The sequence below is a fragment of the Rhincodon typus genome, chromosome 18, assembly GCF_021869965.1.
Source record: "Rhincodon typus isolate 14 chromosome 18, sRhiTyp1.1, whole genome shotgun sequence".
Taxonomy (NCBI): Eukaryota; Metazoa; Chordata; class Chondrichthyes; order Orectolobiformes; family Rhincodontidae; genus Rhincodon; species Rhincodon typus.
In genome coordinates, this window is record NC_063349.1 from 2849873 (window position 1) to 2877438 (window position 27566).

The following is a 27566-nucleotide window of genomic DNA, read 5'->3' on the forward strand; positions in this document are numbered from 1 at the left end:
ATCCTTTTTCAGTCCCAAGTGGATGACCTCACTTGTTTGGTGAATTCCATCTGCTACAGTTTTGCCTATTCAAGGAGCTTTTCAATATCATTCTGTAATTTTGTATTGTCTACATTTTCTATAAACCTAACATTATCAGCAAATTTAGATAAATGACTTTCTATGCCATTATTGAAGTTGTTAATAAATAATATCAATAACTGAGGTCATAACAGATCCTTGAAGTAGACCACTGGTCACATTCTGCCAATTTGAGTACCTACCCATTATCCTGCCTCTCAACCAATTTCCCAGCCAGGACAGTAATTTTCCCACGATTGCTTGGACATTTACCTTAGTTAACTGTCTCATTCCTCTGTCCACTACCATTCTCAAATTTTCAAAAAATTTAATGATGTTTCTGAGGCATGACTTACTGGTCATGAATCCATACTGGCTCTCCCTGATCAACTCAAAATTTGCGATGTTCAGTTACCCTATCTTGGATTATAAATTTAAACAATTTCCCCACCCAAGTCGTTAGGCTAACTAGTCTGTAAAATGCCTAATTTTTCCCCTCTCATCCTTCTTGAAAAGCACAATGACAGACATGCGCACCCTCATTGCCAAGGAACGTTTCAGCTTGCAGTTAAGGATCACATTAGAGTTAGTCTTGAGTTGGAAGTGGGTCAGGTTCAGTAAAGTTAACATGTTTTCTTACCTGGGGAACCAGCTGCAACTTAAAAATAACACCCCTACAGCTTCAAGGTAACTCAGTTCTCCTAAGAGAAGTTTTCAATTTTCATAGTTTTAAAAACTGAGTTTGTCTTAAAATACCATGCTGGCATTTGAACTTAACACACTTGTGGGAATACCAATGAGTTCAGTCCCATAGTGCATTACTGTTCTATGTCAATTAAGTATTAATTTTTACAACTTCAAATCTTCATAATAACAGCACAACAAGGATTGCACTCGGTAGAATTCCACTCAATTCTCAGTAGAAAGGTTCTTAGCTTTCCACTCCTGTGAATGTAGTTTAACATTCTTTAAATCCATTCAAAAGTATGAAATGTCGCTGACCATTTCAGAACCAACTAACTGACTTGAATTCTATAAAACAACTTACTTTTCTGCAGGCTGGACAGAGACCGTTCTCATCTGTGCGTATACGGTGCCAACAGAAACGACAGATCTGGTAGCCACAGGTGCATGGAAAGAAGTTGATATCGTCTATCTCTAGGGGCTCCATACAGAGAGGGCATTCAACAGGATCCTCTTTTGTATCAGGGCTACGAGACATCTTCAATTTTGATTGAATGTTCAACTTCTCACCAAGAAAACTGCACAGATCTGAATGTGTTTCTGGTCTGAGGAAAAACAGCAAAGAAATATTAGTCACAACAATCAAGAGTAGGCAGCATATTTCACATGCTTACCTGTATTTAAAAACAACACATCCCATGTACCTAGTAGGTTTTAAATGGCATGCTTTGTTCAAACTGCAAAATGTAATGAACAATTTTAAAGGATGACCAACTGGAAGCAGACTGTTAACTAAAAGTCCCATGTAAGCAGCAAAACAGCTTAGACAGTTCTGTCATAATGGTATAACTCAACTCAAATCATCAAGTTTTAAAGTAAAGTACTCAAGCACAAAATTGCCATGAGACTCCAGTGAAGATTCCAATTTGTTACTGAGGGCAAATTATTTTGGGTCATAATATTTGAGGATGAAGTCCATTATTTGTATACATGCGCGCACAGTGGTTTGCTTGCTCGCGCTGTTTTGCTCTAAAGACTTTATGTCAGTGAAAGAAATAACTTACAGCAATAAATCAATTGTCATAGTTCGTGGGAAAGTCCCACTTAACTCAAGATGCTTCTTGCATAACTCTAAGCCAGACTGTTCCTGCTACTTCCACAACTTGGACACTGCATTTCATCCCAATTTGCAGCAGAATCTTTCAGACACATTCCCAGTTTGGGCTGGAAGAATCTGCAATCATACTGTTGGGTGCCTCTTAGTTGAAGTAAACATTTTGACACATGACAACATTCCACCTTCCTAAGTGCTGAGTGACAACACCATGCAATACTCCATCTTAAGTATGTTACAGAATGTGGAACTCAAATATATGGTTAATTTTAGGTAACTTTTAAGCCAGAAAGAAGAGCACTACATGTGCTGCAAGATATTAATGTTTGCCCACGCATAGAGGATTGGCTAACTAATAGAAGACAATTGGGATAAGGAGGGCATTTTCAGGATGGCAAACTCTAACTAGAGCAGTGCCACATATCAGTGCTGCAGCCACAAGTATTAACAATCTATGTTCATAACTTGAATGATGCAAGTAATGTACTGCCAAGTTTGCAGATGGTAAAACTGGGTGGGAGGCTAAGTAGTAATTTTGACGCAGTCTACAGAGGGATATGGACAGGTAAGCAAGTGTGCCAAAACTTGACAGATGGAATATCCAGTGGGAAAACTAAAATTACGCCACAAGGCCAACATTGGCTCTTACTAAGTAGCCTTACATGTGGTACCTAATTGAATGCCTTTCTGAAATCCAAATATCCAAATTTACAGCTCCCCTTTACTATACTTGTTGTTACCTCCACAAATTCTAATAAATGTGTCAAGCATGAATACCAACTGCTTGATTATATTGCTAAATGATCTGCAATTACATCCTTCACAATAGATGCCAACACTTTCCCAAGCACAGGCACTAAACTAACTGGTCTACAGTGACTTTTTGTCTCCCTCCTTTTTTTGACCAAAGATTTGTAAGCTTGCTTTAGTTATCAAAAATTATCCAGTAATTTCGCAGAAAGAATAGAAGAGCTGAATATAACTTAAATAGGGGAAAGATGATAGAAAGCTGCAGTGCAGAGAAATTTCGGAGTCTTTTGATAATGAATCATAAAAAGTTAGCATCCATGTCTGGGCAACAGAGAAGGAAAAATGGAATACTGGCCTTTATTTCCAAGGGAATAGAATCTAAAAAGAGGGTGCTTTTGTTACAACTATTTAAGGCACACTTGCAATATTGAACAGTTTTAATCCCCTTCCCCAAGCAAAGGTATACACTGGCATTGCAAGCAGTGTGGAGAAGGTTTGCTAGTTTCAGTATGGGTGGATTTTCTTCTGAGGTTGCCTAGGTTAGGCTTGTACTCATTAAACATGGAGAATAATGAGATATGACCTGACTGAAATACATGATAGTGCCTCAGGGTGCTTGATAGGTGAAGATTTTCTCCCCTTGTGGGAGAGGCTAGGACCAGAGGGTGTAATCTCAGGAAGGGGCCCATTTAGATCAAAAATGAGGAAAAATATTTTCTCTGAGGACACTAAATCTGTGCAGTTCTTTATTGTGAAGGGCTGTCAATGTATTCAAGGCTGAGACATGTTTTTAATCAGAAAAGGGATCAAAGACTATGGGGATAAGGCAGAAAAGTGAAGTTAAAGATTATGAGATCAGCCATGATTTCATGGTCCAAAAAGATGGAGGGCAGTTGGCTTCCCTCACCATCCCAGATGACAAACAGATTGCAAAATTCCAATATTTCCTACCAGAGGTTATCCACAATTAGAATCTTAACTCCACAGGATTTTTAACACTGCTGGAAATTCTTCAAATTCCAGCAACATTATATTTACAAAGTGTGTTGCATCACAAATTCTGAACGCCCAGATCTTCTTTAGAACAATGAGCAAATTGACTGATTGGACGATGGATGCTGACTCCCTGGCCAGGAGTTCACAACTTAACTTCAACATGCATGCCAAGCAAGGAACTAATCAAGACCATTTTAATTTGCTATTTCTCATTGTCTATGCACAGAACGCAACTTGACCTTTAATCTGGATTCAAGGAATTTAACGTAGAAACTGGACACACAGCAAGTATTCGTAATGGTTTTATCCTGCAATCAAGCACACAAGTTGTACTTGTCATCAGGATGTCTTCTAGCTGCTGAAAACCGATATATACTTGCCTGAAATGCAGCCAAAATTACATTTATTGCCAGTTGCTAAATTAAAACTGAAATTACCCATGGGAAAAATAACCAGTTATCATGTTTTTTGTTATTCTTGAGAAAGATTAAAAAGTTTGTGCTACATTACAATGAACGTACAAAATAAGAGCACAAGTCAACCATCTGCCCCACATCCCACCCATCCGAAAGCTTGAGGTCAAATAAACCTATTGGACTATAACCTGGCGTCATGAAATTTTTGACCTCGTATTGTCTGTGCAGAATATCTCGCCTAGTTCTACCCATAATGTCTCAGCAGATGTTTTGAACTCTGGCATCAGGCAGGTATCACAGGCATCTGAACTCACTCTTTGCTGCAGTGTCAATTCCCCCAACACCATTATTCCCAATTCTTCTACACTCCTTGTGCTCTCCAGACTCAAATGGCTAAATCTTCTGTACCATCTGGTTATGGTCAGTTTGCACATCAATGCTGCAGGCCTAATTCGTATCCAAACGGGACAAGAACCTAAAAAAACTTTTGCAAATGTGCAGCGATCTACACTCCTGTAGTCTGGGTTCCCTTACCTTTCTCACCCTCCTTTCTCTGACTGATTAAACAATAAAAATCAAAATGGCACACTTAATGCAAAGAGTTTGGAGCACAAATGAGACACAAGAGTGCTACCTAAATATGCTACCTTTATGGTCAGCGCACTGGGAAATCTCTCTCCTGTTCTTAATTTAATACAAGGTTTTACACATTCACCTTAACGTAACAAGCCTCGTATAAAAACTCACTTGAAGGAGGATCACACCAAAACAACATATCCTCAATTAAATTTCAGGCAAGATGTCCTAGAATAGGTGCACGGTATGCTCATGAAGCAAAATTGCAAACGCATGAGTCTAAGGTACAGTGATGTTGTCCAAAACATGCATGGTATCGAAGGGACACAAAGATTCTCTTTCCTGTTACATTACATTCACAGCATTAACTCTTTGTTGTGTACCTAGTTGTGCTGTACCCTTGTGCTCATTCTTCGTTTGACCCTACACAGTGTGCTTTGCCAAGTCTGACTTTCAAGAGCCTTTTTATACACTGGCGTTATTCTGAAACTAGTTCCCAGACAACTTGAAAAATTCAACTCATTCCTCCCTGGAGGAAGTGAACAGCTCAGAGTACTGCACCTTAGGAAGGCTTTATTGCTTTTGGAGAAGTACAACGTACATTTAGAATTGTACTCTAGTCACTAAGGTATAATTATGAGTAGAGATTACACAAATTGGAATTTACAAGGGCATAATTTGATTTAACTATTCAGAATATTGGAACAGTTGATACGATTTTTTTTTTCTGTGGATTGGCATAGTCTAGAATTACAGAACATTGTCTAAACGTTAAAAAAAGCCACACCTTAAAGAAATCAAATTAGTAAAGACTTGTTCATACAAATGATGATAGAAGTTCCGATCTCTGACTTCATACTGGCAATTCAGTCTGGATCACTTCTTAGTTTTAATTGGACAGATTTTGTACAATGAAAATGAAGAGCATGGAGCAAGGCAGGTTTATGGAGTTGAAATGCAAATCAGCCATAATTTCACTTTGGATCAAGCTCCAGGGACTAAATGGGTTATTTCTCTTCTGCTGATCTGTTAGCATGATGGACCTATCTTATTATTATGGGCTCTTCCCACTAGGAACTTGGTTAAAACTCTGAATTACCACAATCAACAGCAAAAAAAAAGCAACTATACTTGCCAGCCTGGGCTGGCTTTATTCTGGATTATAGTAACAAAACTACTTCAAGCCAGAGTAAAGCCATGAAGGGCATGTATAGTCCTGGCACACCACAAGTGCAGTTAATGTTCTGTCATAAATGTTGGCTAATTACAAGAATTGAGTGTGCAGATTCAACAGCTTCCAAGTTAAACTCTCGTATTTACATTCTGGCAACCAATTTTTCCAATCCTTCATGACTGCCAAACTGAAAAGGGCTACGCAACATTAGTTTTTACAAGGATATCGACAAGAGGTACGATATGGTCCAAGGAAAATTCAATTCACTTTTGGTCAAGATGCAAGATGTTGAACTTCTTGTTAAAAAAGGTACCATTAACACAGAGATAAATTGCCTTTGAATAGAAGAATTTCAGCCATTGTGATAAAGTCTGTCAGAGTAGTCAACATAGGAACAGAATTTTCAGAGCAGAATGTAGATTGGCTTGAAGCCTCCTCAGTGTTCTGGAACGTTTCTAGATAACTTTCTATAGCTTGGTGGTTACAGAAAATTGACCGAAGAGAAAGCCTCAAGGATATGTTGCAAAATTCTAAATTTTGTTAGCAGCGTATCAGATGTATTCTACTGAATGCCTCGTTACCACCTGGCTTCAGACTTGACCCTTCTTGTGCCTTTCATATGAATGTCTATTTCAATAATTCTGAGTTTGAAAAGTCAAAATGTTTGTTATATTTTAATTTTGCATTTTCACAAACTTCCTTGCTCTGGAATTCGGACAATCAGATCAGAGCCCAATCTTAAAACGACAAGGGATGTGAAAGTGATAGAATAGACTGCAGCAAACTTAGAATGCATCTTGAACTTGACTTCAGATATCTACTTAAAATATTTCCAACGTTTTAATGTCCGACTATGTTGAGAACATTTCAAATTAATTGACCACATTAACTACAGTTCAAATTAAAAGCTCATGTCATGCTTTGTGCATTGAGAAATATGATCAGGTTACACAAATACAAGATCATACTTCCTTTTAAGGAGTTAGGATAGATTGCTACTAAACATTCAGGTGCCATCTTTACCACAATTAACATTTAGAAAGACTGGGTTTAAAACAAGCAAAGCCATAGAAAGGCAGTCTACTTAAGTTTCTTGCGTGGCAGACAGGGTCAGCAAGGTAAACCAGCCCCAACTGCTCACAAATGCACAGAAGCCAGTTTTCCGCTGATAACAAATTACAACAAATAGGGCAAAATACTCCTTGCTACAATCAAACGGGACATCAGTGAGACAGTACTTCAAGTGACATGGACCATTTTAGTTTCCTCTCATAGGGAAAGTTGGTTTTGAAAGCGTAGGGTATGCAGGGTCGTTTGATCTTAGTAGGATAATAGGTCGGCACAACATCGTGGGCTGAAGGGCCTGTACCGTGCTGCACTGTTCTATGTTGTTCACTTCAGGTAAAGTTCATTTTAGTGATTCTCTGGATGAAAGCATTTTGAGAAGAATTTCCACATAATTAGAGTTCAGAAGAATGAGAATCTGATGGAGTGGGCACATGCTTAGATATTACCTTCACGGTAAAGTCTGGAATTTCGAAGCAGAGATTCAAAAAAGTCTCTAGTTGGAAACCAAGGTGAGGAAAAAAAATTTGTGTCAAATGGCTGTCAGTCTTTGGAATTCTCTCCCTAAGAGAGTAGAACGGTTCAGTTCATCAAGTATATTGAGGGTTGACTTACATGCCGTTTTCACCTACAAGTGATTCGTGGATTATAAATAGAGTTGAGGGCACAATCACAACCACCATGATTTTACTCAACGGTGGAGTAGGATCAAGGGACCTAATAGTTCACCTGTGCTCTTCTGTACTTATATCGTCACATGCATGGCTCCCAGTTGTGCACACATTCAGGCTTCTCAAACCCACATTTTGCTTTTGTTAAGCCATCTAAATGTGGAATTGGTTGATAAAGCCCTGGATGGACACAAATTCATTTCCCTTGAGATACCTTGGAGAAAAAGCAGCTCAATCACAGCAAACACCTTTCAAAGCAGTCTCCCTCTTACATCTGACAGTATTGGGCTAACACCACTGATGATGACATTTGAGGCCAATTAAGTCAAAATGAAATACTGGCCTTCTTAGTGCTAACCCCCATCATGAGAATGGAGCAAAAACTTTGGCTTGAAGGCATTAATCAAGGGATGCATCTCAAAGACAAGAATTCTGTGCTTTGGTTAATGTAACACTGGCGATTTATTTGAGCATTTGAACTACTTGAGACCCTTGTTTCATATCTTACATAAAAAGATCAACTTGTATTACACTGGCAACTCCTAAATGCAAAACAATATCTGAACAGGGAATGAAGGGTTATCAAATTAAGTTGGACCTATCAAGTAAACTGGTGCTTTCCAAATATTCAAAGCTTGCCACATTCTCACCATCACCTTCTGAAGGGCAATTAGGGACAGGCAATAATTGCAGGCCAGCCAGCGACATGCACATCCCACAAAACAAAATACAAGCAATTCTCCTCAAAAAGGGTGACTTTTGAGAGAAATCACATTTTTAAATTTAAAGTAATTCATTAGTTGGACTCAAGATTAAAAGCACCCTCTCCTTTTAGGGTGGAAAGAAGAAAGCATGTATGTAAACATGCTAATATTTCTTCATAATCCAGTAATTCTTTCCCTGGTGTCTCATAATGTAATGCCGACACATTAAATTTGATGCCTTCACTCATGTCAAGCCACTAGTGATTACACTAGTGAACCACCTAAATCAGCATACCTCTCCCTTTAACTGAATAAGAATAAAGTACTTCACACAATAGTCAAATTAGAATCTTTCCAAAGATCCTTTTTTAAAATACTAACTGTAAAAAGCAAAATCAAGTCAAAAACTCAGCTAGTTTTGTTAGTTAACCTGAGCAGCAAGTTTCAAATCTGGGGCTGTGTTAAAGTTCATTGCGCTCAGAAACAGCAGCAGCTGCTAGTCTTTAGCAGTCTGCAACTCCAGTCAGGCTTCCCAGGCCTGACTGCTATTACAGTCGTTCACCTCCATAACGTTCTAAATAATAGGGCCAGTTCTTCCTGCCCTCAATCCGACGTTTTGAAGTGTTGGTCTTTTTTTTTGTCAATGCTTACCACAGAGTTGGTAGGTCACAATTTTTTTTTAAAAAACAGTTGTAGGTGCCCAGAACATGCTGCCATGGGTGGTGGTAGAGGCAGATACGATAGGGGCATTTAAGGGACTTTCAGATGAGCACATAATTAAACAAGGAATTGAGGGATATGGACCACGGGCAGGCAGGAGGGATGAGTTCAACTTGGCATCATGCTTTGCTCAACACCGTGGGCCGAAGGGCCTGTGCTGTACTGTTTTATGTTCCCAATCAATTTTACCATCAATTTGTATAATAGTGGCAGGCTGCAACCACTGGGCTATGGCACAAAGCGAGCATTTGAAGTTGAATCTTCATGAACTGACATGCTTTTAGTAAATGGCTCTTTGCCTTAAGTTCCTTGTTACTTCCTTAAGCAGACAATTACTTCGAGCTTTCCTCAAAATTCATTTCCAATTTGGTGCACGAGTAACTGGAATGTGTTACGGTTAATTAATTTTCCAAACCTACAAGGCTGATTATACCAAGGAGTGAATACGCAAATGAGTCATGTGTGATAATTCAGAGTATCAATTGTAAAAAAAATTGTCAAACCTTTAAAGAATTATTTCTTGAAATAATGTTCATATTTTATATTAGGAACAACTCAAAAAAGTTGTTACAATATATTTCAGAACAAAGATTTTGTGGTTCTCTTTCCTAGTTAAAGATTGTGGAGACTCTACCGATTCTAGACATTGACCATGCTAAGATTGCCCTCTACTGACCCAAGATATATCAAGGTTATAACAGTTTATATAAAAAAAACAGGTTTCTGGATCTGAGCAACATAACAAACACAGCTACATCTCAAGGTTTACGAAGTTACAGCCAAAAAAATGTTCACCTGCTGTGTCCAAACTTGCTAGAGAAACAAAACAGGGGTCATTTGGCCCATCATACCCACACAGACTCTTCCCAACAGCGATGCAATTATCCTACTCCACTGTTCTTTTTTTAACCTTCAGATCAATCTGTTTCCGTTGAAGTATTTATTCAATTCTGTATTCAAAGTTACTCTTCAGAATTCCATCAACATACACAAGCTGTGCATTTCAGATCATCACCACTTGTAGCACAAAATTTATTAGTTACAGCACTTCAGTTAAACACAAAGTCAGCCCTCTGGTGACTGATTTTACTACTGCAAAGAGGTTTTCTTGATTCACCCAATTAAAAAACAATACAATTTTAAATAAACTTATTTCCACTGTCACTGGGTGAAAATCCTGCAACTTCCTCCCGGTCAGCATTGGGATCTACCTACACCTGTTGTTTAACTAAAGCAAAATAGTGCAATCCTGTAAATCTGGAACAAATATTGTTGGAAATAGTCACATCAGACATTCGGAGAGGGAGAACTGTATTGATGAAAGGTCATCTCCACTACTGCTGAAAACCTACTGAATGCTGAGCATTTTCTTTCTTCCAAAAACCTGCAACAGGAATTTAACTATTTACAAACACCCCTTATGCTCTGTTATTGCACATCTCATGCTTTCTACCAAAATGAATTAATTCATACTTAGAAGAGAAGGAATAGGTTGCAGGGAGGGGAGGAAGAGAAGCAACAGGACAGAAGGCTGAGGTCAGGCTGAGAGAGTACAGGATAATAGGTTGCAATGCAATATTTCTTCAAAGCTGTATGGCTGTGCAGCTGCCCAAAAGGGTCTGCATACGGTGAGTAGACGTTGCAGCCACATATTGAACTCCGATCGTTGCATAAGAAAGAATTTGAGGGAACATGGGCTGCGGGAGCAGGTGTAGGAGAGGATGGGGTAGTGGGGACAAAGCAGAGAAAGGAGGGATGGTAGTGAGGATAATCAGAGAAAGGAAGAAAAAAGAAGTTGCTGGAAAAGTTCAGGTTTGGCAGCATCTGTGACTCTTCCTCAGAGAAAGGAAGGTGGCTGTGGACCTAGTGAGACAAGTGCCATTGTTTTGCAAAAGCAGGCTAACAATCAAATTGAATGGAATCATTGTACATAAGTGCAACACCTACTCAGCACCAACTGTCTGTGATGCTGGAAGCATTTGGTTTCGAAAGGTCAACAGACATGCAGTGACCAATAAGGTTCTAAGCTTTACACAAATCAATACCCTGACAACATCACATCAGAGCAATGAGATGCTTTCAAACTCAAAGACTTCATTATCCTGCATTATTGGTAATAAGTGAATTGTACTAATTTAAATACATTTTCCCACAGGTGTTGGTTTCCTTATTTTGCTGTTTTACACAAGACCATTGGAGTTATCTCACTGCATCCCACTTGAAATACTTTGTTGGGGGAAGAGGCAAGGACCAAGTGTGTGGTTTTCTGAAGAAGAGTCCAGACCCAAAACGTCGGCTTTCCTGCTCCTCTGATGCTGCCTGGCGTGCTGTGTTCATCCAGCTCCACACCTTGTTATCCAAGCGTGTGGTGTTTGTTCACTTTTTAGCACAAGGTGAAGGACCAAACAAAGAAAGGTAAAATAGGGGTTTTAAGCAACACACTTATGACAAAGAGTTAACTTTGCTGCATTGGGGTTGCTTCGATTTGGCAAACATAAACCACTTCACCCAGATGTTGAACCTGGGAATGAAATTTTGTATACCAAGTGCCAAACTGATTAAAGCAAATAGAAACTGCATCACCAAGAATATATCTAAGTTTAGTGGTAGGGCTGTAATGCTCGAGTAGTCTGTATGAGCAATGCAATGAGCTAACCGATTCCAAGTTAGACTCCTCAACACTGAATTGTGACTGCAGTCCCACTGTACAAAGACCATGGAAAATTTCAGGTGACTTAAGTCTAAAAAAATTATCTGGCTTTTACGCAAGATTTCCCAAGACATGCAAGAGACAAACCAAGAAATGCAGTCATGGGATATCATCTTTTCAGAATTTAGGGACACTGGTTTCAGTCCTGCAAAACTAAACCAAAACAAAAACAAACCAACATACCAGTCATAAGATGACAACTGACAAAATAATGACAACCTGTCAGCAACAGTCAAACAAGTGAAAGTCCTCATATGACAAGCTAGCAAAACGCTATAGAACAGCAAATTTAATCTGAAGGACTATAGAAGACCTGTGCCACTGAAATATCACTTGGACATTTTCTTTCATAACAGATTTAGATTAATTCTTCAGATAAATTAATTATTTCTGAATTTGACAAAGTTTTCACCAACTGTTACAAAAAAGTCAAATTACATAGAAATTGTGCAATTGACTTAGAAAACAAAATGCTGAAATGTGATTTGGACAGCAGTAATGAGTGGTGCAACTTCAGTCTCGAGTTTAGGCACTGCATGAACTCAAAGATCAGAGCTTGGAAACTTACTGTTCCTGATCAACACAGCCAAAAGTAAATGAGGTTGAAACCACGAAACAATCAACAGAACAACAGACACAAGAAAATATTGAGGTTTTAAAAAAGAAAACCAATTTTGTAATTCTCAGTATCTGTAAAATAATACACAGTATGCAGTGTATAGCAGTAATGGGCCACAATCTCTCAGATTTAAACTGGATGAATGCAGATCTGTTTGAAAAGGGAGCCCAATGTAGATTTTGAACTTAAAGTGTTAGGTTCAACCATTATTTAACAAAAAACCTTGCAAACTGTACATCATAAATATATAGATTGTTCGAAGAGAAAGACAGAAAACTGAAGGAAGAATAAGGCAGTTCATCCAAGGTGATTAGATGATGTATCTGTAAAAAAAAAAAGTGGTGAAGCCCACTAGGGAACAGGCAAGTCTGGGTTTAATGATGTGCATTGTGGCAGACTTGACTAGGGAGTTGAGGGTGCAGGGGGCCCTTGGAGACAGCGATCACAATATGACAGAATTCACCCTGCAGTTTGAGGGGGAGAAGATTGAATCAGATGTAATGGAATTACAGTTCATTACGGGTAGCTACAGAGACAATTTGGAGGAGCTGGCCAGAGTTGATTGGAAGGAGAGTCTAGCAGGCAAGACAGTGGAGCAGCAATTGCAGACATTTCTGTGGATAATTTGGGAGGTACAGCAGAAATTCATCCCAAGGGAGAGGAAACATATGAAGGAGTGAACGAGGCAACCATGGCTGACAAGAGAAGTCAGGGACAACATAAACACAAAGGAAAAAGCATAAGATGTGGTGAAAATTAATAAGAAACCATATGGTTGAGAAGCCTTTGAAAACCGAAGGAAAATCTATAAAAGCGATCAAAGGGGAAGAAAATGAAATGAGGGTAAGCTAACTTGTCATGTAGAAGAAATTTGCAAGAGTTTTATTTCAAAAATCAAAAGCTAAGAAAAGCAAGAGTGGACATTGGATCTCTGGAAAATGTGGCTGCAGGGATCAAAGAAATGGCAGAGGAATTGAATACATACTTTGCATCAGTCTTCATTGTGGAAGACACTAGCAGCATACCAGATCTTCAAGTCGGGGCAGAGCTGAGCGTAGTGGCCATCACCAAGGTGGTGCCGGGGAAGCTCAAAAGGTCTGAAGGGGGATAAATCACCCAAACCAGATGAACTATACTGCCAAGTTCCAAAGGAGATAGAGGAAGAGATTAGAGAGGCATGGGTGATCTTTCAGGAATCACGAGAGGCAGGATTGGAAAATGGCTAACGTAACACCCCTGTTTAAAAAGGGAGGGAGGGAGAGACAAACTATAGGCTGGTTAGCCTGACTCCAGTCGTTGGTAAGATTCTAATCTATTGAGCATGAAATTGTGGAGCACTTGCAACTGCATAGTAAAATAGGGCTGAGTCAGCATGGCCACATCAAGGGGAGGTCACATCTGTAACAAATCTGTTAGAAATCTTTCAAGTAGTAACAAGCAAATTAGAAAAGGAAAGCCAGGAGATGTGATCTGTTTGGATTTCCAGAAGGAGCCAAACAGGAAGCTACCAAATAAGGTAGGAGGTCCATGATGTTAGGTACAAGGTACTAGCATGAATAGAGGATTGGCTGACTGGCAGAAGGCAGGGAGTGAGGATAAAGGGTCTTTTTCGAAATGGTTGCTGATGACCATTGGAGTTCCACAGGGGTCAGTGTTGAAACCACAATTATTCACATTATAATTAACCAAATGGATGAAGGAACGGAGGGTATTGTTGCCTAGTTTGCAGATTGGTCTGGGTGGGATGCACTTTTTAGGGTCAGTGTGGACTTGATGGGCCAAATGGCTTAGTTCCACACTGTAGGGATTCTATGGCAAAGATAGGTGGAGAGACCCAGTGTTGAGGAAGCGGAGAGGCTGCAGAAGGACGTGGACAGACTGGTTGGGCGAAGTGGCAAAGGGAATACCAAGTAGGCAAGTGAGAGGTTATGCACTTTGGTAGGAACCGAGACATAGACTGTTTTCTAAATGTGAGAAGGCTTCAGACATCTTGAAACACAGAGACCTGGGAGTCCTAGTTCATGATTCTAAGGTTTACACACAGGCTCAGTTGGCAGTTTGGAAGGCACATGTAACGTTAGCATCCACTTAAAGACAGCTAGAATACGAGAGCAGAGATGTACTGCCGAGGCTGTATAAGGCTCTGGTCATACTGCATTTGGAATATTGTGAGCAGTTTGAGGGCCCATATCTAAAGGAAGCATGTGTTGGCATTGGAGGTGATCCAGACAAGGTTTACAAGAATGATCCTGGGGATGAAGGGCTTGTCAGCGATTCTTACCAACGAATCAGTGAGGTGCAATTGAGGACTCAGTCTGTACTAGGTGGGTGTTAGAAGGATAAGGGAGGACCTGATTCAGAAACTCAGAATACTGAGAGGCCGGGATAGAGAGTGGACATGGAGATGACGTTTCCACTCGTCCAAGAGACTACAATCCAAGGGCACAGCCTGAGTGAAGGGGTGACCCTTCAGAACTGAGATGAAGAATTTCTTCAGTCAGTGGGTAGTTAATTTGTGGAACTCATTGCCGTGGAGGGCTGTGAAAGCTAAGTCATTGGAAGTATTTAAGACAGAGATAAATAGGCTCTTGATTAGCGAGGGGATCAAGGGCTATGGGGAGAAGGCAGGAAAACATAAACCCGATCAAATGTCAGAGCAGACTCAATGGACCGAATGGCCTAATTTTATTCCTCTACCTTAAGGTCCAAGTAGTTGATAATCTCGTCTCAGCTCATCATGCGCAACAAGCCAAGAGGAACCGCAGAAATGAAGAGACGAACGGAAATCTGAAAATACACTTAAGTCAGATAACAAGAAGAACTGCTTTAAAAAGGGAGTGACAAATCTTGGCTCCAATTGTCCACAATTAAATGCTGAGAAAGGAGAGAATTTCATTGCCTGTGAAATAGTCAAATGTCCTGCTGTAATCAAAGGTGTTATAAAAAAAAGGTTCTTCAAAATGCCAGAAAAGGGTTTTTTTTTTAGCCCATGCAACAATAACAAATAGCTGTACAAAATGAATGCTTTTGATCAGGCAAAGTGTTAAACAGACAATGTTCTGTCATCCTCAATAAGTTGAACTAACTTGGCCCACTTGCAGTTTCAACTGAGTAAAAACCAATATGTCAATTTTTTCCAGATTAACGTTTGCCTCCACAATTTGAATGCATTCCTAAGGTCACATAAAATGTAGGCCATTTGGAAACACCAAGGATACTAAATTTAAACTTAAGAACTCTGGCAGGCCAGGTGCAGTAGTTAGCAGTTATGGTTCTGTACAAACCCCACCACAGGCAACCGTGGAAACTAAATCAAGTTATTTTATGACGGCCTGAAAAATTACCAATGGATTGTTGAAAAAGCACCAGTCTCCCATAATTAGCAGGTAAGAGACCTGTTACCCCAATGTGGGCTGGCTTACATTTAATGCTACCTCACACCTCATGCAAGACTCTTAATATCCTCAGAACTGGAATAGGAAATCAAATGTTCAAGATCTTGAACAGGGTACTTTAAAATATAGGTAAAAAACAGCAAATGGACAATTGTACAATTAATAATAATACACAGCTGAAATATAGAAAGTAGGACCAACATTCAGCCCAGTCATTCAATTTGATCATGGCTGATCCTCAATTGCAATGCCTGACTGTGCTTTTCTCATATCCCTTGATGCCATTTAAGTCTCAAAATCTTTTCCTTCTTAAACATATTCATTGACTTAGCTTCCACTCCTTTTTATGGTCCCGGATTCCGACAGCTTCACCTCCCTTTGTGAAGAAATTTTTCATTTCAGTCCAGAATGGTCCACTCCATATGCTAGAATGCCATTGCCAGTAGAAACATTATCCATGCATCCTCTTTGTCCAGCCCTGTCAGAATTGGTAATGCTTCAATGAGAGCCCCTCTAATTCTTTGAAGGTCCAATGGATACAAGCCCCAATCTCTCCTCGTACAACGAACCTGCCATTCCAGTCAAGTCTATTTTTCTTTTTTAAAAAGGGGAGACTGAACAAAGCTACACATGATACATGGTGTTATCTCACCTAGACCCTGCACAACTGCAGCAAGACATGCTATTTGCTCTACTCAAAACTTCTTAGAATTAAGGCCAACATACCATTTGTGTTCGTTTGTTACACCCGTCTACTTGCTTTCAGTGACTCATATACAAGGATACCAAGTCCTTGCTCATGCCCTTTTGTACATAAACATTTCACAATCTATCACCATTTAAATAATAATTCTGACATTCTATTTTTCCCACCATTGTGGATAATTGCCCACAGTATACCGGATTAACCATGCGTTTTCCCACTCGATTTGTATATATTGCCCTGAAGAAAAAAGGTTAGTACCAGAGGACTGGTAGGAAGTTAATGTTGTGCTTATCTTTAAGGAGAAAGGATGTCACAAAATGACAGATTAGTCAGCTTAATATCAGTGCTAAGAGAATTAATGGAATCCTTAAAGGATCAAACAGTAAAAAAGATCAAGAAACTAAAATATCAAACTGAACAATCAGTATGGGTTTTAACTGAGGAATACCTTAATATCATTCAATTCTTCAAAGGGGTGAATGGAGGGGCTAGTTAAGGGGAATTCAGTACTTGAAGGCTTCCAAAAGGACTTGAACAAGTTCCTAAAGTAATGCACTAATGAATAAAATCGGAGCATCAGAAGTCATAGAAAAAGTAGAACTGATGGTGGCTGCTAAGGTAGAAAGAAGAGGTAATACAGAAGAGATAGACACCCATTGTTTCAAAGCACCAGCAGTCTGGTTCCACAAAAATCAGTGTGAACACCACTGTTTGTAATTTGTATTCACAAAAATACATGACTTTGGAATCAAAAACAAATTTGTGGGCTCCAAATTTTCAGGGGCTCCAAATTTTCAGTCCAGAGACTCATCCAACACAAAATAGTAGATCTTATCTTTTCCTGCTATCTCAGGGATGAACTGACTCACTTCACAATTTCAAGTTAAAATTAGTAATTTGTCCACACTTTACATTGCTGGTTACTCAGAAGTATTAACTTCCAAAATGGAAACCTAGGCTGAGTCATTAACACACTCAGTTGAATAGAACTTAGAGAAACAGGCCATGCAGCCCATTGGGCAAGACAACTGAAAAGACTGGTGCTTCAGAAAGGGTTAAATTGTTCTCCGATTGATCATTGGGTCTTTTTTGAAATAATTTCAACTTCACCTTGTACGGTAAGAAACAACACGAGGTTAAACAAATCCTTTAAAAGTAAAGTGAAAGATTAAGCTTGGCAGTGTAGTGCAAGCATCTTGAGGATATGACAAGGTATTTTTGAAATATATCCTGTGAGCATAAGCGTGATTGAACTCGATCTGGCAATAAAACAATTGGCTGCTTGAAAATTCATGAAAATCTAAGGGTAATATGTCAAAGATGTATTGGTCTCTCAACTTAAGTAAAATGAAGAATTGCGAATGCTGAAGATCTGAAACAAAAACAAATTGGAGAAAACCAGCTGGGGAAATGGCAGCACAATAAATTGAAACTTGTGGGTCAGCAACCTATGAACCACACCCAAAAGCTGTTCGATTTTTGTTGCTCACAAACACCCTTAAGATCAAGGAACCTAGATTCTGGAGTTCTGAGGAAGGGTCACCAGACCTGAAATGTTAACTCTGTTTTTTCCTTCACAGATAGTGGCTGATAGTTGTCACACAAGTTTCAGACAGCAAACAGGATCAATAAGAGACAGCCTAACCGTTATCCCTTGTCATTCAACGGCATTACCATCATCTTGACGGTTACCACTGGCCAGAAACTGAACCGGCAATAAATATTATGGTTTCAAGAGCAGGTCAGAAGCAAATAATAGCTGCAGTCAGTAACTCACTTCCTGACTCCCCAAAACTAGTCCACCAACAAGGTATAAGTTAGGACTTTGATGGAATACTTTCCATTTGTTGGGTTCAATGTAACACCAACACCAAAACAGCTTCACACCATCCAGGACAAAGCAGCCCACTTGATTGGCACCACACCCACAAACATTCATTCAGTCACTCCATCACCACACAGTAGCGTGTATTTCCTACAAGATGCATTTGTAGACAGTATGTTCTAAGCCTAAATGTTAATGCTCACAGGTTAAGGTAGCAGATACAGAAGAAAACCAACACCTCAAATTACCTTCCAAACCACTCATCCTCTCTTGGAAACAATGCTGTTCCTTCGGTTTTATCAGGTCAAAATCCTAGAATTCCCTCCCAGTGTTATAGGTGTACCTGCAACAAATGAACTCCATCAGTTCAAGATGACAGCTCAACACCACCTTCAAAGGTAATTAGACAAGGGCAATAAATGCTGGCCCCACCAGTAAAGCCCACGCTCTACCAAGGAAAATAAAATGTAGAATGCAAAAGATTCCCAATATAAAAGCACGGACAAAATGAGAGAGTTAGTGAACTATGTCCACAGAAGTGCTGGCTGAATCCCACTTCAACTCCAACAAAAGCAATTCAAGGGGAGCAGCAAATCACATCAGTGCAGTACAGGAGGTTGCTATTTCATCTATCAAGCCTCTGTTGGCTCTTTTGAACAGTAATTCTGCTGGTTGCACTTGATTCCCCTTTGCCCATTGGCCTGCACTACTTTTCTTTTAATTGCTTTTGGAAAACATTATTAAATCTGTAACCACCACTCCGCGAGGCAACACACTCCAAATCCTCACCACTTCCAGCGCAGAGCATTTAATAGCATTTGGCTAAAGAACTTCGGACAGCATGAGGCAATTACCTTGAATATATGTTCCTTGGTAACCAATTCTAGTTATTGGAAACACATTCAATTTACATTTTTCTTGACTTTAAACAGTCTTCAAACCACCTTTAACCTTCTCCACTCCTAACAGTGCCCTGGAAAACTGTTAAGTATCTTCTGTATACTCTCCAAAGCCTTTACATCCTTCATAAAGTTGTACAATTACAACATTTAAAAGGCATTTGATCAAGTAGATGAATTGGAAGGGTTTAGAGGGGTATGGACCAAACACAGGCAAATGGGAGTATTTCAGTTTAGGATACTTGGCTGGCATAGACAAGTTGGACCGAAGGGTCTGTTTATGTGCTGTATGACTCTATGACACTATAAAAGGTGACACCTAAAATGCATCAGCACACACTTGGCTAAGTTGCATTTCTTCAAGAGTGTGCTCACACATTTCATTGTTACATTTCCTCAAGTCTAGAATTAAACTTTCTCACCATTTCTTACGTTTGGACCCATATGTGGCATTTCAAAATGTGCCCTGTACCCCAAGGACAAATTATCAAAAAACAACAGTTGTCAGAGCACTGAACTATGGGGAATATTACATTAAACTTGCAAAACTGAAAAAAAGCCATTCATACAAGTGCTTTCAATCCTTCAGCCAATTTGGTATCAATGTTGCTTTGCTAACAAGGCAGAATAAACGAGTAGGGAATAAGCAGGGTGTTTCCACATCAAGCAGCAGGCTTTGATTGGTGGTGTGTAACAAGGATCAGAGTTGGGGTTTCAATAATTTAACATCTACATCAAGGACTTATACGTAGAGACAAAGAATCACATTTTTAAGTTTGCTGATGTTGCAAAGTTAGGTACCGAGCCACAAGAGCCCTACCTGACTAAATTGTGCTTATATTCTCTCAGGTTCCGAAAAACGATAGGTGACTCATTGAAACATTCGCAATTCTCAAGGACCTTAATGAGCTCAGACAGCTTTGGTCGTCAAAGCAGAATCAACACGATACTGACAAAGATCAATAGCGTTTAACCAACATGTTTGCATTTCTTGTGGAAGTAACATGTTCTGGATAAAGGGGACCAAGTGTGCGTAGTGTACTTGGATTCCCAGATAACATTTGACGAAGTGCCACCAAGGTATTGTCTAAAATGAAAGCTTTTGTTGTATAGAACTATCATGGATAGAAGATAGTTTCCTGAAATATATGTTACACAGATGAGTGCTGGGGCCTCAACTATTTGTAATCTAAGTAACTGAGAAGGAGGAACAGCACAAATGATTACTATATTTGCTGACGACACAGATAATTAGGAAGTGAAGTTGTGAAGAGGAATGTTTGAGTCAAAAGGACAGAGATAGGTTAATGTGAGTTGTCAAAAACCAGGGGAAGAAATATTACGTGGGAGAATGTGAAATTGTCCACTGTAGCAGGAGAAATTTGTAAAAAATCCAAATGCAGAGTTTTAACAGCTCAAAGCAGCCAAGGAATACAGGTTAGCAGGAGACCACATCTGGAATATAGCATGCACCATTGACTCTAAAATCATTCCCCAATTTGACCCCATTTTCAGGGATCTCAACAGACATGATTGCTGGGTAAGGGGCAGGAGAACAAAGCGGCTGCAGGAGAATAAGTGTGGAGCATGCATTAGCCACTGCTGCCTTGGACTATGCAACCCCAAATTTCAGTTGTGACACCCACGGGGGTCGCAAAACCCATTTTGGGAAGCCCTTGCATATAGTACTCGCCTTTTTATTTGAGGAAAGATGTAAATAAACTTATTTAAGTGGTTAAGGTTTACTGAACTAATAGCTGGACTCGAAAGATCACCTCAAGGAGAGGGAGGAGTGGCCATGATTCCATATGCTGGACTTCAGAAGGCAAAGAGGGAACAGGATTGAAACACAAGATTCGTATATCTTGACATAGTGTATGTAAAAAAGACGTTGCCACTTGTGAGAGAATCTAGAACCAGGATTCAGTGTTTAAAAACTAAATGTCACTCTTTTTATGGTATTCATCCATAGGATATTAGTAGCAGACTGCTGCTGCTACTGAGCGGTGGTGGAGAGCGTGGAAGTGGTGTCATTCAAATGGGCTGCTTTGCCCTGGATGGCATCAACATTCAAGTATTGTTGCAACTGCACTCATCCAGGGAAGTGGGGAGTCAGGAAGCAAGTTTCTTGCTGTAGAATTCCTCATCCCTGACCTGCTTTTGGCACTATCACATTTATGGTCGATCATAAGCCCAGGGTGTTGATAGGGGGACTCATGTTGGTAAAGTCATTTAATGGGAAGATGATATAGTCTTATTAGAAACGGCCATTGTCTGGCATTGGTGTTACTAGACACTTTTCAGACGAAGCACTTAAAGTGAAGACAAGGAGAATATTTTTCTTCCTCACCAAGGGTCATGAGTCTTTGAAACAGAGTCCTTGTATGGTTTTAAGGCAGAAGTAAATAGATTCTTGATAAGCAACAGGATTAAAGGTTATTAAGGGTAGGTGGGGAAAATGGAGTAATCAGATCAGCAATGACATTACTGAGTGGCAGAGCAGGCTCGAGAGACCACATGGCTTACTCCTGCCTCTCATTACATATATATTTTTCTTGGTTCGGGCAATCTGGAACAAGTCGGTAAAATACAAAGACATGTGGATGCTGAAGATCTGAAATAAAATAGAAATTACAGGAGAAACTCCACGTCTGGCAGCTTCTATTAGACAAAGCAAATCAGAGTCAATATTGCGAGTCCAGTAATCCTTCATTCAGAATTTCTCAAGAAAGATCACTGGACTTAAATAATTAAGTCTGCTTCTCTCCACAGATGTGGCCAGACTTGCTGAGTTTCTCCAGCAATTTCTGCTTTTGGTTCAGTGCAAGGCAACACAGCTTCAAAGAATAAAGAACAAAGAAAATTACAGCACAGGAACAGGCCCTTCAGCCCTCCAAGCCTGCGCCGATCCTCTATCTAAACCTGTCGCTTATTTTCCAAGGATCTATATCCCTCTGCTCCCTGCCCATTCATGTATCTGTCTAGAATCGTCTTAAAATGACACTATCGTGCCTGCCTTTACCACCTCCACTGGCAACGCGTTTCAGGCACCCATCTTCTCTGTGTAAAGAACTTTCCACACATATCTCCCTTAAACTTTTCCCCTCTCACCTTGAAATCGTGACACCAAGTAATTGAGTCCCCCACTCTGGGAAAAAGCTTCTTACTATCCACCCTATCTATACCCTTCATGATTTTGTAGACCTCAAATCAGGACCCTCCCTCAACCTCCATCTTCCTAATGTAAATAACTTCTCTTCATAGAGAGTGCCCTCCACACCAGGCAACACCCTGGTGAACCTCCTCTGCACCCTTTCCAAAGCATCCACATCCTTTTGGTAATGTGGCGACCAGAGGAGAAATTAGGGAAATTAAAGAGCTGATTAACAGTCTGAACTAAGTTATGAGGAGAAATTGCTTCACTCAAATGGTTGAAAACATGGACACTAATATTCTTCCCCAGACAGTTTGGACGCTCTCCCATTGAGGTACTGAATATATTCCAAGTTGGAAAACAAGTGATATGGGGAGCAGAGCTAAAGCCTAAGATCAGCTTAAACAATCTTGCATGCTGGAGCAAATTTGATCAGCTATATGGTCTACACCTGCTCCCATATCTCATGTTTTTATTCTATTATGGAATAAAGTAACAAGCATATACACTCAACTGCACACAGTTGAATCCGTTACACGTTATTGTCAAAGTCTCAAACACTATTTACCCCTCAAATTTGTGCTGGTGTTCAGGAACAATACCAACAAAATGGCAGGAAATACAGATCAAGTTTTGTGGTGGAAGCAGAAGCACTGTGCTCCTTACAGTCAACCTAATGTAACGTGGTCAGTAGAGTCAGTCTCTACCACACCAATTTCCCCAGCAGGAAAACTGAAAGACTACTTGGTGATCACCAAGTTACTATTCCTGGATGAAACCGTGCCCTTGAAAAGCAATATCCTATCAGCAATACGTGGAGGATTACAGCAGGTGTATTTGGGCAAGAGGTTTAATTAAATATATTGCATTTATTGTCACTGACAATATCCACTCAAGATTTAGCAGGTTGCTCCAATACAAAATACATTCACTACAATGCTTAAAACATAGAAAATGTCCTAGGGTACGTCATGGCATAGTTGACAAAATTTGACAGCTCACCATTATAATGTCATATTACAGCAAGGTGACCAAAAGGCTGGTAAGAGAGATTTTAAGTGAAGTCTTAAGGAGGAGCATAGGGTGATAGGTGGAGAGGTTTAGAGACAGAATTCCAGAGATACTATTAGGGTTTATACAATTCAGTCAACTCATTGGAACAAATCAGCAAGAAAAATACTTTCAAGGTCAGGGACTGGAGGAGCACAGGCATCTTGGAGTAGGTTGGAGAGGATACTAGGGAGGATTAAGGTCATGCATAGACTTCAAACCCCAAAGGGCTAGACACCAGCAAGCAGGGTGTGATAGGCAAATGCAGCTTTGTGGATGTTTGGACACGGGCAGGAGTATTGCAAACTGCTTGAAGCTTACAATGCCTTAAATGTGGGGAGGACTGCCAACAATGGTTTGGATTAATCAAGGCATGGATAATAGTTCCAGTAGTAGATAAGCTGCAGCAAGTACTTAGGAAATATTAAGGAAGTGTATATGCGGGATCGGACACTGAGCTGGAAATTTAAGGCAAAAAAGGCTGACAACGACTTGATTCAGCCTCAGGTAGTTGCCAAGGAGAGAGACAGTCAGATATTTAGGAACTGTAAATGATATATTGTCTTCCCAATATTTAATTGGATGAATATTCTGCTTTCCAACACTGGATAGCAATAAAACTATTGAACAATTGAGGCTCTGATAAGATGAGAGGAGTGGTAGCAAGGAATAATGCCAAAATGCAGCATGCCAAAACCAATGTTTTGAATGGAGATACCCATGAGCAGCATATGGACAAGAAACAGGAGGAGACCAATGGCAGGTGCTTGGAAGGCACAGAATGCAACGGAACAGGAAGCAAATCAAATGAAGGCTGTTGTCTGGCTACGACTGGTCAATGAAAAATGGAATCAAATCCAGTCCAACCCCCAGGTGGACAGGTGTTGGAAAATGATAGTGTGGTCACCCACATGAAAGGCTGCAGGCAGATGGAGGATACTATTTAGAACATGAACAATAACTGTTTCAGTCTTACGAAACAACCAAATTAACAAAGTGCTTAGAAAATAACTCAAATGAACCAATATTTCTTCAGCTATCAATATGCCATCCCAAAGTTTTGTGTATTTTTGAGCTTATGATGGAAGTGCATCTCTGAAGTAAAATAATCATTTACCTGAGGAGTTGATTGGTAAGACCTATTTATGGGGCAATACAGAAGGTCAAGTCACTACTATGACTTGTTGAATTAATCACAAAGGAGGACTTAAATCTTAAAACTTAACTAAGAAGTTGAAAGCATCTTGCAGGGATGGAGAAAAAATGCAAAATGACTTTTCAAAAACATATAGGATTATGCAAGTAATTATCACAATCGGCCACTGAATACATCAAGTGAAGAAAGAAATACTCAAAGTCAAACGTGGAAGTGGGCTGCTGGCAAGCAAAGTTCTCACCAGCGCAGGAAGTTTGGGCTAAACAGTCTCCTGCAATGTTGAAATTTCAATACCAGGCTAAGGACAAAGGATAATAAAATCCATAAATACTTACACAGTACCTTGTGCACAGTAAACATGCAATTCATGGTGCAACTATTTTGATAGGTTATACATAAATCAATGCCTCAGTTACCACATTTGTAAATGCACTGAAGACAGATCAGTTCTAGACTATTAGATGTATTTCAGCATTATCCAGCCTTCACACAAAAATCATCAGTTTGCAAACTCATCCTGCTGCTTCACAATTTCAGATATTAGAAAAGAGAATCCCAAAGCCAGCTCCATCACCCAGTTCGATCACTTCCTGGCCAGTGAGACTGCTCACTTCATTCAAGACTCTTACAACTACGTTTCCTGCGGGTGAGCAAAGGATGTAGACAGGAAGATCAAAGAAATGGAGTAAATTGTCATACCACAGCCCACAAGACTCCGAGTTCAGGCACTAGCCAACAGTTCATAGAAATATGCTCAAGCATACTGCTTGACCCAGTTCTTGAAATATTACAAAATTCAATTCTTTTCCAGATATTTGAAATTTTGAAAATTACTAAAGAAAATTCCAAAATACACTAGTTGATGGTGAAAGCAAGGACTTTTCTCATCTGAAAGTCAAGCAGGAGCTCCGATCTGTGTATTGGTAAGGGACACAATGTCTGTTTGCATGTGTACAATTGCGCAAATGCAGAGGTACAAGAGGGAGGTAGTGTTATGATGCAAGTGTGGTAAAGGTGTTCAGATGCAATCTTGAGCAGAACTTCCACCAGTTGCCACGGCCATTATGATCCTATTGTTTGCTACTTAGCTCAGTGGTAAGAATTCATCTGATTTAACAATTACAAATCATGTCTGACTATCAGGGGTGAACTGCAAACCTAGAAGAATGACAATCACACACCAACAGAAAACCATGCCATCAGGACAAGAACAACCTTGTACTTAACTTTGGTTCAGCTCATTTCAGCCACATTCTGTGAAACAAATGGACAGTATATGGCTCACACCCATCAGGCCTGCAGAATTGCTGGCCATTCACAGCAGAGTCCTTTAGGTTCAATTTTAAGTTAGAACTCGGTCAGCTATACTCCATTATTTTCAGTGCTGCCTGTATATTTTAAATCGTTCAGTGCAGTAAACAAGTGATTGAGTCACAAGCTACTGGGTGTTCATATCTCTGCTCCAAGAGCAACCTGCAAGTAAAATTGTGCAGACTCAGACAAACAATTAGTAGACACTTGAGGATGGCTGATATTTCGAGGCTGACTGCTTAGAAGGGCATTGGGAGGCACAAGCAGAAATGCAAAGTTCAGTAGGTCAAGAACAGGGCCAGAGATGGAATAGGTGACTAGAGGATACACCCAAGCCCACAGCACACCTCCATAGCAAATGCAGCAGAGATTGCCATGTCACAGCAACACACCAAGGGATATTTTATAAACTTGATCACAATTGAGAGATGGACGGCTGGGGAGTCCAAAAATGGTTTCCGCTGAGGTAGCTCAGTGAACTTTCTCATTCAGCCTTTTAGGACAGTCTGAAATACCTTAAAATATCTGACATCACCAATTGCTATTTTATTTATCAGGGAAACATTACAACTCTCGGAATTCAAATTGGGCTAAGCAAGTTACAATTTCTGGGACAGGAGTTTAGATAACGTGGCAAGAACAACACTCGTGTTGTCCTTTCTATGGCTGAATTATTGGCTGAAACACTGCCTCAGTTGGCACAAAAATCAAGGATAATTGTGATCTGATGTCAGATAGACACATTCTAGTTAATCTTGCCAGTTTGGATGAGTGTTAACACTTTCTGATCAGAGAACAATCACAATAGCCTAATCAGCGGATGCCTTTACCTGATTCCACGTTATAATGCTATGTAATAAGCCACAGTAAATAGCTATTACCTAATAGAATAGAAAGGTTGATTTGCCTTGAAAACATGTGATATCAAGCTTCAATTAAGCACAAATTTGTTTATTTCTGGACCAAGTCATGGGCAATTTTTCTCCTTCACGGTTTCAATATTAGATTCAATGTGAATGTTTCACCCAAAGCCAGTACTGTTCTGCTTTTTCATAACTTTGGCTATATGAAACACTCATGTGTAAAACACTCCAAGGTGTTCCAGAGGAGTGCAATCAGGCAAGACTGAAGCATAGCCTGAGTTGGAGAGAAGTAATTTTCTCGATTTGTTCATGGTATCACTGCTGAGGCCAGCATTTATTGCCTGTACCTAACAGCATTGGAGAATAGGATTGTAAACTTAATGGGGGAGAAAAGCTTTAAGCAAAGTGTAGAATCCTAAAGGCTTAAGGAGGGAATTCCCGAGATTAAGACATAGATGATGGTGTGACCACGAAACAAAAACTGCGTATGAGTTATGCAAGCAAACACACAATTATGAGCTAACAGAACTTATCCAACAACTTTTGACTCAATGCGCACAGGAGAGTATATTCAGCTTTAACACCGAACAGTACTGGCAGAAGTGATAGTTTAGTCCATTCAAACTCAGCAGCATCTCAGAAGTGTAACTTCTAGTCTACGCTTCAAGAAGTTTTTTTTTTCTAGGTAAGCAACGTTAACAAAACTACACTACTTGCACATTGCTAATTGCTGCGCTAAGGTGGTGGGGAAAGAGTCTTGGGGTACTACAAATCATCCTAGCAGACTTGGACTAGAATGATGGGAGAGATAAACTAGGTGGAAAATGACAGATTGTCTCTCAAGGATAAGAGTCAACAAGTTGGATTTTTTGTAACAATCTGACAGCTTTTAAGAGATAGTAGGAACTGCAGATGCTGGAGAATCTGAGATAACAAGGTGTAGAGCTG

At 39.8% G+C, this 27566-nt stretch overlaps 1 protein-coding gene across 14 annotated transcripts in view; it reads right to left on the minus strand.

Annotated features, from left to right (window-relative positions):
* cnot4b (CCR4-NOT transcription complex, subunit 4b) overlaps positions 1–27566 on the minus strand; it is a 149741-nt gene that overhangs the window by 99945 nt on the left and 22230 nt on the right. For 13 of the 14 annotated variants that reach the window (XM_048608000.1, XM_048607995.1, XM_048607997.1 and 10 more), the window contains exon 2: positions 1109–1349. In XM_048608000.1, the coding sequence (XP_048463957.1) occupies positions 1109–1349 (241 nt within the window). Of the gene's footprint in view, positions 1–1108; positions 1350–18433; positions 18529–27566 lie in introns of those variants that run through there. The other variant, XM_048607993.1, reaches the window with a different exon arrangement.